This window comes from Chionomys nivalis, chromosome 11, assembly GCF_950005125.1.
Source record: "Chionomys nivalis chromosome 11, mChiNiv1.1, whole genome shotgun sequence".
NCBI classification, from domain to species: Eukaryota; Metazoa; Chordata; class Mammalia; order Rodentia; family Cricetidae; genus Chionomys; species Chionomys nivalis.
Window position 1 is genome coordinate 36,356,677 of NC_080096.1, and position 15,565 is coordinate 36,372,241.

At 43.1% G+C, this 15,565-nt stretch overlaps 1 protein-coding gene across 1 annotated transcript in view; it reads right to left on the reverse strand.

Annotated features, from left to right (window-relative positions):
* The window catches only part of Agbl4 (AGBL carboxypeptidase 4), a 1,086,156-nt gene that overhangs the window by 37,918 nt on the left and 1,032,673 nt on the right, over nucleotides 1-15,565 (reverse strand). Inside the window, exons 10-11 of the mRNA XM_057784997.1 lie at nucleotides 10,872-11,024; nucleotides 8,802-8,964 (exon numbers count right to left, since the gene is read on the reverse strand). Coding sequence (XP_057640980.1) covers nucleotides 8,802-8,964; nucleotides 10,872-11,024 — 316 coding nt within the window. The remainder of the gene's footprint in view (nucleotides 1-8,801; nucleotides 8,965-10,871; nucleotides 11,025-15,565) is intronic.

Here is a 15,565-nt window from a genome sequence, read left to right on the forward strand (position 1 = left end):
TGTCGGGGCTGCTCTCTGTCTGCAGAGACTCTGGAACCCTTCCCCCACACTGGGCCTAAGTGATGGTACTTCCTTGGTGCGTCTATTTTTACATCTAGTGTCCCCAAGCCAGAGTTAAACACTTTTCTCTCTGCCCCATACTCCCTCTGTCACGACACCATACTAAAGCCACTCTCTACCCATCTCCACCACGTTGGCACATACCCAGGCCATGACTTGCTCTGCACCCTCAGGCCCCAGCAGGAGTCTGGCATATAGGAGATGCTCAGTGAGGACTTCCACTGGTTCTAGATCCTCTCATCATTACCTAGCATGCACAGGTTCAGAATAGGGCTGCTTCATGCTGGGCCCTGTTTCAAACTCACACCAGGTCTATTAAGTAGCTCTGTGGTTACCCTAGAGACTTGACCAAAACAAACATGTAGCTCCAAAAGGACCCTATTCCAAGGAAAACTCCCCAATTTCTCTAACTGGTTTCTCATAGGTCATATCTTTGGGAGGAGTGGCTGACAAGGATGGTGGTTTTGTTTGTTTGCCACTGTTGTTGGTTTTACTAATTGTCCCAGTTTTAGGACTGGAAGCTCCCTATTCTCTCTCCTGGCGACCTCTCCCATCAGTTTTTGTGCACTCCCCCATCATGGTTTTTCAGGCCTCATGTTCCATTTTATTGGTGTTTGATATAAACTGAAGGCCGGAAATGAAAACGGAGCCCCAGGGACTGATGACAGTAGCAAGGCAAATAAAGGCCAGAACTTCCTCATTCCCCAGAAGAGCTTACAGCTTCTGCCCACCAGCCAGAGCCAGCCTCAGTTCAGGCAGTAGGTAGCATAGTGGTGGGGTTGACATAGCCGTTTGTTGGTCAATAAAGACTTAGCCGTGTCAATTAAGGTACCTAAGCCTTTCCTTATCTTTCTATCTACTTTCCTGAGTTGCCATTTCTCTTTGTAGAAAGGTGAAAATTCTTCAGCACCATCATTCTATGTATTGTCTAAGTAGAAACTCAAGTGTTCCTAGGGCTCATCAATTCAACAGTGACTTTTTAAGCAGTTATGATTCGACACTTTGGTAGTCTCGTTGTCTTTTGGGTTGGTCAAAGCTAAGCTCAAAAGTGCAATTGGTTGAAACTGAGCTCAGGTAAAGCCTCAACTATGAGAGCTCTCCCCACATTTGTGCAACAAGAAGGTGGGAAAACGAGTGTTGGTATAAATCGAGGTGCAAGTGAGCCGAGTGCAGACAGCAGGTTCAGGTGTACACAGATGTGCAAGTGAGCCGAGTGCAGACAGCAGGTTCAGGTGTACACAGATGTGCAAGTAAGCCAAGTGCAGATATCATGTTAAGGTGTACACAGATGTGCAAGTGAGCCGAGTGCAGACAGCAGGTTCAGGTATACACAGATGTGCAAGTGAGCCAAGTGCAGACAGCGGGTCAGGTGACTTAGGAGTCAGACAAGGTGCTTCCTGACTGCCAGTTTGCTGCTGCAACCCTGAAACAATATGGTTTCTTTGCCATTAATGTGGTATCCATGGAGCCTTCTTGCAGAGTCAGGAGTGGAGGCTGACAGTTATCACTATAAAGTAACTTTACAACTTTGTAATTTGTAGCTCTCTGCTGACAGTAATATTAACAGCATTTTGAATTATGGCTATAAACTTGACAACAGCAGATAAAACCCTTAGGAACCTCAGTTTGGGGGAATGAAGGAGGCTTGGAGAATGAAGGAAATGGCACTTTGGTTTTCTAGCCAGACAGGAGGCATTCAGGAGCCAGGGCATGCTTTGGCATGAATGTGGGTCAATTGTCCCAAGGAAGGGTGGCTCAAGCAAGGCAGTAAGCTGGTGGCAGTCAGCAGAGTGATGTCTGGGTCATCAGGAATGACAGATAGGTCAGGGGCAGGTGCTACAGAGAGGGGTTTCTGGAGATAGAAGAACAGTAGGAGTGGTGTGAGGTCTTTGGAGTTCAGAAGAAAAGTATCTGGAAGAGAAGGAAAGAAGGCAAGAAGGCCTGTCAGCAGATGCTTGAGCGGGACCTGTCAGGATCTAAAGTTCCACTCCAACCCTAAGTATATGGGCGGTCCTGGAATGTCATCTGATTTTATTTTTTGAAGCTTCATTTCCTCTACTTCTATCTCAAAAGTCCAAATCAAATGATTATCTGCATCTTCCCATCCATCTGCCCATATGTCTACTTAGCTGCCTTTTGATTTGGAAATAAGCTTGAAGAGCTCTCATCTCATCTAATCTAAAGAGGTGGGAAAACTGGAACACAGAGCACTGTTGGCCTCCCCCAACCTGCATGGTGAGGTTCGGCAGAGCCACAGCCCCCTCCAGTGCAGGGTCCTTTTCAGAAGGCTTGAGTTCAGTTATGATGTTGCCATCACCAATGCTCTATTATTCATTCAGCCAGTTGCCTAGTAAGCATTCATATTTAAAGCTCAAATCCTGGTTTATATCTTTAAGGAGGATAAGAAAAATGATCAGATTTCAGTAAGGTTTAGTATTCTACTCTCCAAACCCTCTAAGTAAAGGTTCTTCTTCTTCTTCTTCTTCTTCTTCTTCTTCTTCTTCTTCTTCTTCTTCTTCTTCTTCTTCTTCTTCTTCTTCTTCTTCTTCTTCTTCTTCTCCTTCTCCTCCTCCTCCTCCTCCTCCTCCTCCTCCTCCTCCTCCTCCTTCTTCTCCTTCTTCTCCTTCTTCTTCATCATCTTCTTCTTATTTCTTCTTCTTATAAAAGCTATGACCCCGAGTATGACAAATAAGAAACTGGAAAGTTCTGAGATGTTTGACTTATCTGAGAGAAATACCAACAAGCATGTCAGGCATGACGTCTTCCTATTCTTCATCCACTCAAACAATAAAATCTTCCCACCAATAGAACTGATATCCTGACTCCTAGTTCGGCCTTCTTTTCACTAACTCATGAAGTAGACAGTGACACCCAGAAAACCACTTCCTTTATTGTGATTCCAGGGTGTCTGGTGCCCACTATGAACCTGTCGAAAGTTGAGGTCTTTTTCCAAAGCCTCAAGACCTTAGAACTATCTATCTACTAAAAGTCTCCATTTGTATGTCCCATGAGCCCTTTATGTCCAATGCCTCACAAACATAGCTCAACCACACCCCCTCGGCTTCTTTTCTCAGCAGTCCACATGTAAGTGACTGGCAGATCCTTCTGTTGGCAGAACCAAGTTCTTCAAACTGACATCTAGGGTACCTTCCTTGACGTTTTCCTGTACCCCATATATGAACAATCATCAACACGCTCAGCCCTACCCTAATCTACTGGAACATGGAACTCACCTAGGCCTGGCTTCAGGTGGAATATGGGGGATGAGACCAACATGCAGGATTTTTAAGAGAAAGCCTGAAACAATTTTGCAGCTCTGAATTCACCTTCATATGAGAGGACCACCTAAGAGATGCCTCTGTTCCCAGTGGGGAGACCAGTCAGATCATCTGGGGCTGAGGAACCCCTGAGCAACTCTTTAGCATTCAACACTAGAAAGTAGGGGTGTCTGGGGGGTTCATGTGAGATTATCCATGCCCTCCCCTAGGCACCAGAGGCTCATTCTGTCTCTTTCTAGCTCTCCCTTTTCCTGCTCAATCTGGGAAGTGTGAACAGGGGTCATCACGGTCAACCTATCTGAGAAAGACCCAGAGGGTGGGGAGGGTGATCTTTGAACAAGCTTGATGTTTTGGATCAGACCAGACACAGTAATTGCTCAATGGAGATTGCTTTGTGACTAGAATTAATTGGAACTTCTTAATTCCCTGAGAATGACTGAGCACTCTCTGATCCTGCCAGAGCTCCTCATATCTATGGATCTGGTATCTATATTCATCTATTTACAAAGCCAGTGGAAACAAACAATAGAATTGTTTTGTAACTGTTAGTGCTGCATATTCAATGACCTGGTTCCTTTCTTTCACAGGACTTTCTCCCGTACTTATCGATCACTGCTTGTTTCTGGCCCAGCCCCAGCTACCCCGGGATGCTTGGACAGAGCATCCTTTCCCTGGCATCTGGACTCTCTCCTGTACTTCTCCCTCTGCCAGGAAGTACCTTCTTTCCTAGTCTGCATGCACTCACCCAGAAGGGATAAGCCCTGGTTTCTCTTCTAGGAAGTTCTTGCTTCCCCACTGCCCCCTCCACTCCACCCCAAGACCAGCAGATCTTTCCTCTGCCAGAGCATTTATCCTCCATGATGCTGCCGTCTCTTCCCCCTGTTTTCTCTCTTTCCTGAAGACGGGGATTGTGCTTCATTCCTCTGTCTCTTTTCTCTGTCTACTGAGTTTTGTTGGATGGATGAGTAAATAAATGAGAACTTCCAAGTTTGCTGAAGATTGCAAGGGGGACAGTGAGGTCTGAACTGAGATCAGTTAGCTGACAGGATCATGCTATCTTCTTTTGTCTAACTGTACCTTTCTTCAGAGCCAGCAGTACCTGATTTCAGTATGGCCACAGCTAGAGGAAACCAGTCTGCTCAGGACTCAGGCTCGCTTGCTCACTGTTCCCAATGTTTTTCTCATCCATTATGTTAAAGAGCTGTTTCCTCTCCGCTTGAAACCAAACCATAAACAAAGGCCGGAGAAGCGCTGGAGTTGCTTTATGATTCTATTTTATCCTTCTCTCTCTCTTTAAATTGTTTGAACAGAGCATATTTATTAGTAGTCATGCCAATAAAATGTAAATAGGACTTCATGAAGAATGACCCAAAGTATCAGGAATCATCACTTCACAATAGCAACAACACAGCAAATGACCGGAAGGAAAGGCAAGAGAATAACATCTAACATCCCTAAGCATGTGGCACAGTGACTCATCTGGTCCTGACAACATAGCCCTCCCCATGTAACCTTGACAACCCTAAGAAGTTAGCCGTTGTTATTCTCACTTCATTAATGAAGAACTGAGGTCTGGAGTGGTTCTATAACTAGGTTCCAACAGAACTCTCAACTGGAACTCTCACTCCTGACCTGTATTCTTGCTACAATATGAACAGGGCAGAGTGCCAAAGACCACTAGCCATGGTGGAGACCTTTGAAAATGTATAGAATTATTTCCCTTTGTATCTTCATAACCAGAGAAACATTTTACCTTCGAGTTAAGAAACCGAGGCCCAGTGATGTTACGCCACCTGTTCAAAGTGGCCCACCTACTGTGTGTCTAAGGCAAGATTCAAACCCTGCTGTCTGTTCTGGACATAGCATTTAGTTCTTTGTGGCTATTTCTGAGTCCAACAGCAGGAGAGGACAGTCAGAAAGTCCTCCATTGCTTTGCAAAGAGAAAGTCACCTCCCAGAGCCTGGAGGACTCACTGAAGGGCACTGTCTGGGATGAAGTCTGTGCTGTCGTCAGAATCAGGTCTCCTGATTCCTAGTCTGGAGGACACTTCCTCCCAGACCACATTGCCATTCTCATCAGACCATGTAATTTCTTTTTCTGATTGGGACACAGAGCCAGCAGCCAACAAAGATCACAATCTGTCTGCCTGCTCTCCCTCTGTTATGAGATGAGTCTAAAAAAAAAAGAGTATATCAAAGAGGAACCAGGTGAAATCAACACTGAATGGCTTATGCTGCCCTGGTCAGTTCCAGGCCCAACTTCTCCCCTCACTGTTGAGAAGGGGTGGCTCCAGGAGCTGGAAGCTGGTGCAGTCTCTCCAATCCCCACCGACTCCTTCCAGTCTCTAGTTCCTGCGATCACTAAAGCAAGCCCTGCATCTGCTCAGTCCCGTATTTAAATATCCATCACCTAGTATCTCTCACATGGATTGTCCTGACAATCTCCTACTGCATGTCACTGCCTTCAGTGCAGTCAGGATGTCTTCCCAGTATTTACAAAACATCTGTTGACCTTCATTACCTATTACTTAAGTTCAAATTCCTTTTTCAGCCTGCGAAGCTAGACTTCTCTCCTGTATCTGAAGGCCTTTGCCCAAACCAGACCGGCCACACTCTTGTTAGACATATATACTCTTCCTCTTTGTCCCTCTGTGTGCAGTGTTCTCCCTCCAAGAACATCCTCCAGCCCCACTGAACCAACTCCTGCCTGATATTAAGGCAGAGTGAAGACGACCCTTCCATGAGAAAGACTTTTCTGACTCTCAAGACCATTTTGAATTCTTCCTCATTCTCCTGTAAATATGTTTTTAGTTACTGCTACCCTGAATCTAGGTATCTAGAACTTGACCTGGACCTTAGCCTGAGCACTTTGCATGCACACATGCACACACAAGCACACATGCACATGCACTTGGACACACATACACTTTCACACTCTCACTCACATGTACACACTCACAGACACTCCTACACACTTACACTCATACTTACACACACTTATACTCACACTCACACTCACATACACACACTGTGATCATCAGTAGCAGGAGTTGAGGTAGTACTGGCTTTTGAAGGAGGTTTGTGTAGAGTATGTTTGGAATTTGTTTTGTAGCCCAGACTAGCCTCAAATGCATGATATCCTCCTGTCTTTGTCTCCCATGCGCTGGGATTATAGGTGTGCTCTATCATGCTGACTTTTAAATATAAGTATCCCTTAGCCTTCCAGAATTACTCTATTACTAAGCTTATCATGCATATTATAATTATTTCTTCCTTCTCCTGTCTCCCCAAGTAAAAGAAAAGTCCTAGAGTTTTGGTTTTTTTTTTTTTTTTTTTTTTTTTTGTATTTTACCCCAGGTGCTGGGTATGATTCTTGGTATACACTAATACGTATTTATTTTTGGTGAAGGAAAATTGAGTATTAGGGACAGAAACTCTGAGCTAAAGAAGGGTATTGTACTAAAACTAAAATTTCTGTCAGCAAACCATGTCAGAAGCTCAGAGAAAGGTGAGAAAACCCATAAAATTGAACATCAGAAATTAATGACAAGCCAACTGCAGTATCCTCCAGAGAGACCTGTGTGTCACTGTGAAGTGGGTCTGCTAGCCCCTTTAGTCCATAAGCTCACACTTCTAACAATTCCTACCAGCTCCTTTGCCACAGTACCGTAGGAGAACAAAGTACATGTGGTGCGAAACTGGCCTTCACATGTGCTAAGGAGTCTGAGGATCACACCATCTAATGTTTCGGTGGCAAGGAGATGGTATCAAGGGGCAGTGTGGCATTTAAGAGATGACCAGACTTTAGGAAGCCATGGTTCCTCTGCCTCATAGCAGAGACTATTTCACTGACCTTACTGAGTCAGAAGATATTATAGCACATTTTAGAGGCTAGTGTCAGTCTTAGAGACTGTAGGGAGAACACAGTTCTTATCAGGATCTCTCTAAGGCTCTGGGGTGTCTGAAACATCAATCTGCCTGCCACCTGACCTACTCCTTGTCATCCCCTCCCACTGAAGCTATCACCCTGGTCTCTCAAGTTCCCAGAGAAGTAACTGGGGCCCACTAAAACTTCAGTAGGCTGGGTCCTAAGTCACGACACTAACCCAAGAGGCTTCCCCACACAGCTACAATAGGACCTCCAGGACTATCCACCAAGAGTTACAGAAGGCTAATGCGAGCACCTTAATTTGGGGGAAGGGATGGTTTGCACACAGAGTGAAGGGGTGTTCAGTATCTATGGGTTCTGCATCTGAAGATTCAACTAGCCACAGATAACAAATAGTTTTAAAAATTGAGTCTGCACTAATCATGAACAGATAATTTTCTTGTCATTATTCTCTAAACAACACAGTATGACAATGGTTTATGCTCATTTACAGTGAATTAGATATTGTGTTATCTAGAGATGATTTAAAATAGGCATTGAGGCTAGGCATGGTGGTCCAGCATTGAATCTCAGCATTTGGGAGGCAGAGGCAGGTGAATCTCTGTAAGTTCTAGGCCAGCCATGTCTACATAGTTGAGGACAGCCAGAATTACACAGAGACCTTGTCTCAAAAAACTAATACATGTATACTTTGAAGTATACAGGAGGATACGTGTGGGATATAAGCAAATACTACAATACTATACATAAGGGACCAGGATATCAGAAGACATCATTATCCATAGGGGTCTGAAACCATCTTGGCACATATCCAGAATTTATCCTATCGTTTATCCTTTTTCAGGGCTTCTTCACTATAATTCTTCTTGGAGAAAACTACAAGTTTGAAGTGAGAACTGAATCAATTTAAGACTCAAAAGATAAGTATTAACAGGTTCTATCAGAATCTGTTATAGACCCAATAAGGTGAGTTTGAAATAAGATAAAATTCGTGAATACATTTTCTTTTAAAAAGAAATCAAGCAAGATAAAAAGCAACCCCAAGTTTTCACCATGTTGAACTTAAGAGAAATATTGGGGTAACTAGGAGGAAAAGTAATTTCTTAAAAGCAGAGGAATGGGATGGGTAGGGCAGGGAAGATGGGGGGTAGAAGAAGAGAGAAAAGGGAGTGGGAAGACGAAAAGAAAGAGGGGAGAAGGGAGGGGAGAAGGGGCAATAAGTAGGGAGGGAAAAGCATGGCGAGGAGTTACAGGTGAGAGGAGGGGGAAAGAGGGAAGAAAGTATGAGTAGGGAAAGAGAAAGTGGGGAGGGGCAAAGAGAAAGACAAGACCAGCAGAAACAGTGGGAAGGCCACAGGTCCAGGGGCCTAAGGAAGGCTTGGAGCCTGAAAGCAGCCATTGAGAAGATATCTAAGTTCCATACGAAGGGCGGATAAAGGTCAGAGACATCTCCAATAAAACCTGTCACATTCATCCGCACCATACTCCTGACCTACCTAATAAATCCTTCCAAATCTAATGTTCCCAGCTAGATGAAGGCTGGTCTAGGGATAGTGGGGGACCTGGAAAGGATACAGGCTTCTTCAGTGTAGGGCACAGCGGCTGTAGTACCCCCAATGATGTAGCTGTAGAAAGAAACCTCTAGTGTGTAGCAGTATGACGTGTGATCCAGGAGCCCACCAAGGAAGCGACGGCCAGTTCCTGCTTTCACAGCATCCCGGTTGAAGGATGTGCTGGTCTGTGAACAAGGAAGTCAGGAAGAGGAAGAGTCAGACTGGGACGGGCCACGCCAGCTGTTAGATACTGAGCAAGTCTTACACCTCCAGCTCTCAGTTTTGTCACCTGCTTCCACATCTTGGTTATTATTAGTCTGACTTTTTAGTCCATAAATGCAATTGAACGAAAGCATCCAGCAGGCTTCTCGGGCCACAGCTACCTGTAGGAATCTGAGTGGGGCTGGTGATGGAGTGGAAAGGAGACAGGAGGCAAGAAGAAACTATAGTATGATTATAGCCATAAAGGGATGGGCAACTTGACGATACTGTGTTTTAGCTTCAAAGGAGCCTGTTTAAGAAGGTGTTCATATTTCATCGTTCTATAGATGAGAAATTTGAGTCAGATGTACAAGAAAGTAAAACAGTACAGATGTGAAGTGAGGACTAAGGGACATCGATCCCTGGGTTCTTCATCTCACTAGAGAGAACTGAACTCATGTCCAACATGAGCTAGGGTGATTATGCAAGTTCATTTTGTATGATGTTGGCAGCACCTGTCAGGGTAAGCAAAGAGAGAGGGGGTAATGAGGCCAGACTTAGGGCTTCTATTCAGAAACGTAGGGTTTGCTTTCCTCCTGTTGAAGAGTGGTCAGCTTGCCCTCTTGGTACCTCAGCTTCCTTGTCTGTGTAGTAGAGGTGAAAGAAACTGTGAAGAAAGTCACAGACTCTCCAGGGCAAAGGCCTTGGAATCTATGCAGATAAATGAAATTCTCCTATTCTGAAGTTAATTCTTGAGAATCTGAGAAGAGGTAAGAATGGGACCAGGACAGATGGCAGTCCAGAGCTCCCAGGGAAGCTGAGATACAGAAACATCGCAAGGGCCAGAACTATGACCTAGATGATGATGTCTGGTCTGTGAAAACCTCTGAGACCTGTAACATACCTTCCAATGAATGGGAGGCTGCAGAGACCATACAGGTTCCTATAGAAACAAATGGCTGTTTTTGTCCCATGGCTGAAAATACACAGATCCCCATTTGATTCTTCCACCTAAACCCTAGGTGTCTTGACAGTAGATTCTCCACTTTTCTGCTCCGTAGGTTTCTCTTGGATTTATATATATATGGACTGTGCTAAACAACCTTCGATTCCTATTTTGGTCTACCATCCAAAGCTTCTGGAATTCAACGTCCATTTTCCCACACAGAGAGTTTCATCATCCTCACTAATGTCCAGCCTGAAGCAATGAGCAGGTGAGTTTGCAGCTCATCAACTTCAAAAATTGCCATGACCTCTGCGGGCCTCTTACTGACTGGCCGCATGGCAGTAACAAGGCCCAAAGATTTAGTATCGAAACAAAGGAAAAAAGAGCAAAAACATCCCCGTGTCTCAGTAGTGCATGCTGATGCCCCCCTCATCTTTTCTCCCTGCTCTTTGCTGACGTTGCTTTGTACTACAAAATTTCTAACTGCCCCCTCCTGGCCCATCCCACCCACCTTGCCTATCTCTGGAGGTTGGTGAGGTCTTTTCTGCCTGCGAGGGACATTCATATCTATAACGGCATATGTCTGTCCAGGAAACTGTTGTGCAGGCAGGATAAAAAGAAATATACCCACCAATTACTGTCAGAGAAATTGGGGCCAAGAATGTCATGGAAGATGGGAATGGTGGGTATATAATCCCTTAAGCAAAGACATTGTTCTCTTGCTGGAAGAACTGGGCAAATGAAAAGAGACTACCGGGGAGCCTAGGCATGAAACAGGGAGACCACTCCATGAGTTTCTTTGCCTTGTTAATGCTGGAGTCAGATTCACTAAACAAACACTAGGTGACCAGACAGGGCCACATGAAAATAAACCTGAAGAGGGAGAGGAAGATGTGCAGGAGGAGGTGCAGACGCATACTAGGCACCTGAGAACTTTTGACTTACATAGGAGAAGTCCTCTGCATTCTGACACAGGAGCTTTGGGAAAATGGACTGCCTTTGGAACCGCTCCTCGTCCTCAAAGATGTTGCCATACATGAAGCCATTCATCATGGTGGAGTGGGCGTGGATGTCGATATAGAACTCCAGGCTTGTTTTCTGTTGGAAGAAAGAATAACAAACGAGAAGGCTAGGACCACAGAGCCGCCTTAAAGGAAGCCATGCCACACACACCCTTTCCAGCTGGCCCTCTGCATCCATAGACTTGGCAGCTACTCGCAATGTGATTGGAGGGCAGGAGACAGGCGAGAATCAATTTCTGTTCATTTTCAACTAATGCATCCTCTGTGTCCGAAAGTACTTCTGGTGGCTTGTCTTTCAGAGGTCTCAGAGAAAGCAGGGGTAGGCTGTATTTTCTTACTAAGTTACTTACACAGAACATGATTACACATTACGAGAAGTTATTATCTAATTAATAAGAAATACCTTCCAGGAAATCATTGTATTTACATTGGGTATTTGTGCAGTTTTGTCTAAACTTCCATTTCTAGCTGGGGAGCCCGGTGTAAATTGGGCTCCCACTGTGAGCTTCAGGATTTAAAAACAAAACAAAAACAACTTTTTTTGTCTTATTTTGAGGTTGTAATTATATCATGTCTTCCCTCTTCCCTCCAAGCCCTCTCCTATACTTCTTGCTTTCTTTCAAATTCATGTTCCCTTTTTCATTAATTGTTACCACATTCATGTATGTATACGTGTTAGCATGTTTTTCCCTAGAGGAGACTATTTCTCCCACTCTATAGATTCCTTAGTTGTCTGTCATTCTTTGTATAAGATTGAAATCTTGTGGTCTCTGCCCCATCCACTTTGCTGTATCTATCGTTGTCAGCTCATGTTCAGGCAGTCACATTGGTGAGACTTCATGGGTGTAGCTGTTGACGTTACTAGAAGACACAGTCTTGCAGCAAACTCCCTGATTCTCTGGCCCTTCGAATCCTTCCATCCCCTCTTCTGCCATGATCAATGAACATTAGGTGCTGGAGTGTTTTATAGAGGTGTCCATCAGGACTCCGTAACTCCACATTTTGATTGATTTTAGTTTTCTGTAATGGTCTCCATTTGTTGTAAAGTTTCTTTGATGATGAAGGAACTGCATTTTTCTCTGGGTATAGGGTAAACATTCAGAATGTATTTTGGAAGTGGTGGCTAAAGTGACTCCACTAGCCCTGGGCAGTTGGCTAGGGGATATTTTTAATCTGAAAAATAAGTATTTTGATTCTACTCTCAGAGTTATACGGGGAAGCAAACATAGCAGTAATACTTGCACCACTTCTTAAGGCATGCTAGGCTTCATTCTAGAAGTTTTATGCAAGAAGTCTTAATTAGCTCTTTCATTTAACCTTTTCTCACGATGTCACATCTTTTCCCCAATAACAGCAACACAACAGCACCAACCAACAGTTTGTGGCAGGGGAGGCTTTGTAATCTGTAAGTGACATTGCTGAGACCTTTTATCTTTGCATAGTTAAGACACTTCCTGGTTTGATGGGATATTATTTACCAAGTTCTCTGAAGATGGGGAGTTGTCTATAAAGGGCTCAGTGCCTGTAAGTGTAGGATGCTCAGAACTATTGGCAGAATGATGGCACAAAAGATACCGGGAGACAACACCGGACACCACAACAGACTGGCAGAAACAAGCAGACTTTTGGGACATTAGATCTTCAGTGTCTCTCAAATACAATGATTCTCCTCTTTACATGTCAACTAAATGTATGAAACACACACACACACACACACACACACACACCAATCCTCCTGAGATTAACAAAGCTTTAAATGTGAAGATTTGCCTAAACTCACGGAATAATTGGGAGTGATGCCCAAGATTCTTAACTCATGACAAAACAGACTTGTCATCTGTGACCAATGCTTACCAAGCCCAATCACCTAACTGTCTTCGTTCTGCTTTATAGTCCTGGGAAAGAAGAGAAGTTCACATATGGGAGGATTCCCCCTCTTTGGGACACTTTCAAATGAAGATACAGACAAAGAAAATAATCCACATTGCTTCTAGAATGTGAGCTTGATGGCTATCATTTCATTTCCTCGGAGTTGGAGTGAAGAATTATGTCTTGCTGAACTCCTGACTCTCTGGATAGCATACACTGTCTTCCGAGGGTAACAAGATGCAGTTCTCTGTGTGATATTAAACTCATCATTTTTGGCTTTGGAGGAGGAATACACAATGATCCAACAGGAGCCCCATAAAAGTCATCTTTGCAGTTTTATTTTCTTCGATTTTCTGTCTTTTCCTCTGAGCTTTTGATGAGCTGCAGAGGAAAGAGGTAGAGAGATGACCTGAGAAGTGTGTGAGGAAAGACTGCAATTTCTCTCTCTGACTGCCAGAGAGAAAAACCTTGGAAATCAGGCCCTCTGGCCTGTGTCCAATCAGCCCTGTGTAGGGAGGTGGCTTGTGCAAGGCTGGCTGGCCAGCTGGTGATGAAGCAAGAATTAGAACCAAGCCCTGTTGATGACCACTTGGGTATGGCATCAGTTGTCCCTCAAATCTGGTATCCTCACATGGGGTGGCTAATATGACTTCACTTCAAATTGCCAGTAGGAGAGTTTTAATTGATTGACACATATGGTTCCGAAGTTAAGATGCATGACAAAATTTACAGTGGAAAATTCCCCTTTCACACCATTTGGCAATCATGCCGTTTTATTGCCAGGTTGGCATGTACTCTTCCAGTGACAGTTTGTATATAAACAAGGAAATAGTGTTCCCACTCCAAAATGATAACACCCTAATCATATCATTCAGGTTTGTGCTTCTTCTGCTTCTTCTGCTTCTTCTGCTTCTTCTTCTTCTTCTTCTTCTTCTTCTTCTTCTTCTTCTTCTTCTTCTTCTTCTTCTTCTTCTTCTTCTTCTTCTTCTTGTCTTGGGAGTAACTTTTTCTCAACAAATATTTGCTTCATTCTTTTTGACAGCTAATCAACTTCCTACCTAATGGACGTTCAAAGGGTTTCCAATCTTCTCCTGTTACCAGCAGTGTTTTTGTGAAGGACTTTGCAAATATAACAGTTTATACAGATGCATTTATACACTGGATTCATAGGAACAGAATCACTAAGATCCTAAATACATCTGAAATTCTGATAAATACTGACAGTCTTCCTCAGAAGGGCCAGTACACTCCCAACCATGTATTAGGACCTCATTACCTTGACAACATGGGTGCAATTTTACTTTTTGAACTTTATCATTTTTGATGCATGAGAAATGGTATCTAAGATTAGTTTTAATGTAAATTTCTGTTAGTGCAACTATCTTCTATTATCTAGTTAAACTTCTTTTCATATATATATAAGAACGATTTGTATTTTCTGTGAAATGACTGCTCATTTTCCTTGCCCATTTTAGAACTGAGTTACTAGGCTTTGTCCATCTCTTTATCTGTTTTTACTGATTTATAGAAGCTGTATATTACATAAATTCACCTTTATGTATCATAAAAATGTTTTGTCATTATTTTCTTTTTACTTTAGTTTGGTTTTGCTTGACTTTATTTAACTCTTTTCTTTGTACATTTAGCTTTAAATGTTATTTATATTTTTTAATGTGATCACACTTATCATCCTTTCCTTTAGGAGTTCCAGACATGACTGCTTTCACTGTTTCTTTTGTTTTCTGTTCCTTTGTTTACCTTTAAGTATTTTGTTTTGAATTTAGGTGGGTGGAATAATATGACAGAGGAGGGGGTGGGGAGAGGAATAACTAATGCCAAGGATGTTTGAGAAAGTCATATAGAAACCTATTATTCCATATATATATATATATGAATATATACACATCTGTCTGTACATGTGTATATGTATATATTTATACAAGTATATGTTTATTCTTATATATTTATATGTATATAGTTATTTGTATAAAGGGATTTAATTGGAATTATCTAGTACTAGGTTTGAGATGCTCCTCTGAAGTTGTTCATCAGGGTTCTGGAGGGCCCTAAAATAATATAGGTTATTGTCATTGTTCTTTGTTGCCCACCAGAACTTGATAGTAAGACCTACTGCTGCAGACACCAAACACCTTGAACAAATGACATGGAGAAATCAAGGAGGAAGCTTCATCCCTGTTGGCTATCTTTCATAGTACCAGAAAGTGGTACATGGGCTGCTGAAGGAATAAAGTCATCAATATCTTACCCAGTTGTGAATACTGTGAGCTACAATATGACCAGGATGGCAAGATATGTCCATGTGTGCAATAGAGACAGGAATGTTATGGGGGTATCCACTGCTTTCTGATTGTATTTAAGGTCTACTCCACATAAGGAAACACAGGCAAAGTACTGTTACAAGAACCCATGGTTGAGAAGCTCACAGTCCCCTAGGGTGAGTCTGCTATTAATTGTCCTGCTAAGTGTGTATAGTGTCAAACTTCCCTCTGAATTAATATCTGTCTACCCCCTAAATTAGTACAGTTATCAGACCTTGCCAGAGAAATTTCTTTGTGCAGTGAATAGTTGATGGTTAAAAAACTCACAATAGATCACAAGGCAAAGAATAAAAGTGTGGAATGCCCAACCACAACATCTATATCAAAAAGACTGTATCATTCCATACTAGCCCCAAGGCTCAGAAATCAGTGAGGAAGAGGAGCCAGGAAGATTTTAAGAGTCAGAGGT